The sequence below is a fragment of the Triticum dicoccoides genome, chromosome 1B (genome assembly GCF_002162155.2).
Source record: "Triticum dicoccoides isolate Atlit2015 ecotype Zavitan chromosome 1B, WEW_v2.0, whole genome shotgun sequence".
NCBI lineage: Eukaryota > Viridiplantae > Streptophyta > Magnoliopsida > Poales > Poaceae > Triticum > Triticum dicoccoides.
Window position 1 is genome coordinate 697,101,654 of NC_041381.1, and position 1,722 is coordinate 697,103,375.

The 1,722-nt window shown below is 58.8% G+C and overlaps 1 protein-coding gene across 1 annotated transcript; it reads left to right on the plus strand.

Annotated features, from left to right (window-relative positions):
* Nucleotides 1-592: 592 nt before the first annotated feature.
* LOC119351002 (late embryogenesis abundant protein 19-like) lies at nt 593-1,437 on the plus strand. Its single transcript, XM_037618574.1, has 3 exons — nt 593-709; nt 974-1,033; nt 1,126-1,437. Exons 1-3 carry the CDS (start codon nt 593-595, stop codon nt 1,435-1,437), a joined length of 489 nt encoding a protein of 162 aa, XP_037474471.1.
* Nucleotides 1,438-1,722: the final 285 nt, after the last annotated feature.

Here is a 1,722-nt window from a genome sequence, read left to right on the forward strand (position 1 = left end):
GGTGGTACCAAACCAAAGCCCCAGAATTTTTTTGTTTGCTGGGCAAAATACATCTGGGCATGTAATCACTAGTCAACTTAACATCTCTCAATGACTCAAATAGCCTGAAGACAGAAAGTGCAAAAAGATATTTATGGAAATATTGGGCCAAAATCAGGTCAACAGTGCCAAATAATACATAGCAGGACCACAAGCATGGGCACTCTCATACCTGTACAAATGCCTACCCCCTATCAATGTGCCAGAAATTTGCACATGCCAACAACCGTTGGCTGATCCTGATTCTTGAATGCTACTGTGCGATGGCGCATTGACCGTACCTGTGGTCTCCACAGCCATATCTGCCGCGCCCTGTCGCTTCTCCGACGTGCACCAGCACGTTCCCGTTGTACGGTAATCCGCCACCCGGCACTCGCTCATCCATGTCTAACTTATATCGTAGAAAAATGAGCAGAGTATGTCCCTGGTGACCCCTCTTCCACGTCATCATCATATAATAATTATTAGTGGGACAGTTTCCACTTGTTGTAGTCTAATCATCGCTTGTGTTCATAATGTTCTATCACAGCTCTATCAGAACTCGGGAACAGAGATGCAATGGGGCTGGGACACGTTGATCAAACACAAGACTCCTACACTTGTTTACTCGTACTTGTTCGTCTCCTACTTGGCGTTCGGCGCCGGCATCCGCACACAGCTCGTGATATGGGTGAGCGATGGAGCTTCGCGAAGCTACGGAAGCGTCACACCGCGTGTCCTTTCTACGTGGCGGCCGTGGACGTGCTCCGGCGCGCGACGTGTCCCCGGCTCTGTCCCGTAGCTGCAGCCTATATAAAGCCCCCCGCTCTGCTGTAGGCCAGTCAGACACAGCCGATCGAAACCAAGTGATACTACTAAAGATTATCCTGTTCTGACTGCTGATCCACTATTGTCAGTTTGATTGAGCCAGTTTAGCACAATTCCTACGTGAGAGCTGGCATCCAACCAGGACCAGGCGAGCTACCGCGCCGGCGAGGCCAAGGGACACACCCAGGTACGTACGTCTTCTCCATGGATGTCTCCGAGAAAATGCTGCTGCGTGCGCCGTGTCTGAGATGAGATGTGACCGTGCTGTTTGCATTGCAGGAGAAGGCTGGGCAGGTGATGGGCGCGGCCAAGGACAAGGCGTACGAGGCCAAGGACCAGGCGGCTGGCCTGGCGGGGCACGCGTCCGGGCAGGGGCAAGGCGCTACGGAGGCCACCAAGCACAAGGCCGGCGAGGCCACGGACAAGGCGTCCCAGACGGCACAGGCGGCCAAGGACAAGGCTGCCGGGACGGCGCAGACAGCCAAGGACAAGGCCTCCGAGACCGCGCAGGCCGCCAAGGACCGCACCGTGGAGAGCAAGGACCAGACCGTACTGTGCGATGGCGCATTGACGGACCGTACCTGGAGGTAGAGGAAGCGGTCGGCGACGAAGTTGCTGGGGTAGCCGGCGTCGGTGGCGGAGGCGCAGGTGAGCACCGGGTTGGCCACCGGCCACGCGGAGGGCCCCGGGCTCCGGGAGGCGGAATGAGGTGACGACCACCCAGAAGTAGGCGCCCCCGACGAGCGCGGCGGCCGCGGCCGCGGCGAGCGGGAGAGGCGAGGCGGCGTCGGGGCGGCGTGGAGGCGTCGAGGTGGCGTCGGGGCGTCGAGGCGGCTTCGGGGCGTCGAGGCGGCGTCGGGGCGGCGTCGAGGCGGC

Excerpts from the sequence above, each read along its gene's own strand:
- LOC119351002 (XM_037618574.1), top strand. The coding sequence starts at position 593 with ATGCAATGGGGCTGGGACACGTTGATCAAACACAAGACTCCTACACTT. Across the intron at positions 710-973 it reads GCACACAGCTCGTGATATGG|CTGGCATCCAACCAGGACCA; the intron begins GTGAGCGATGGA and ends CCTACGTGAGAG. Across the intron at positions 1,034-1,125 it reads AGGCCAAGGGACACACCCAG|GAGAAGGCTGGGCAGGTGAT; the intron begins GTACGTACGTCT and ends TTTGCATTGCAG.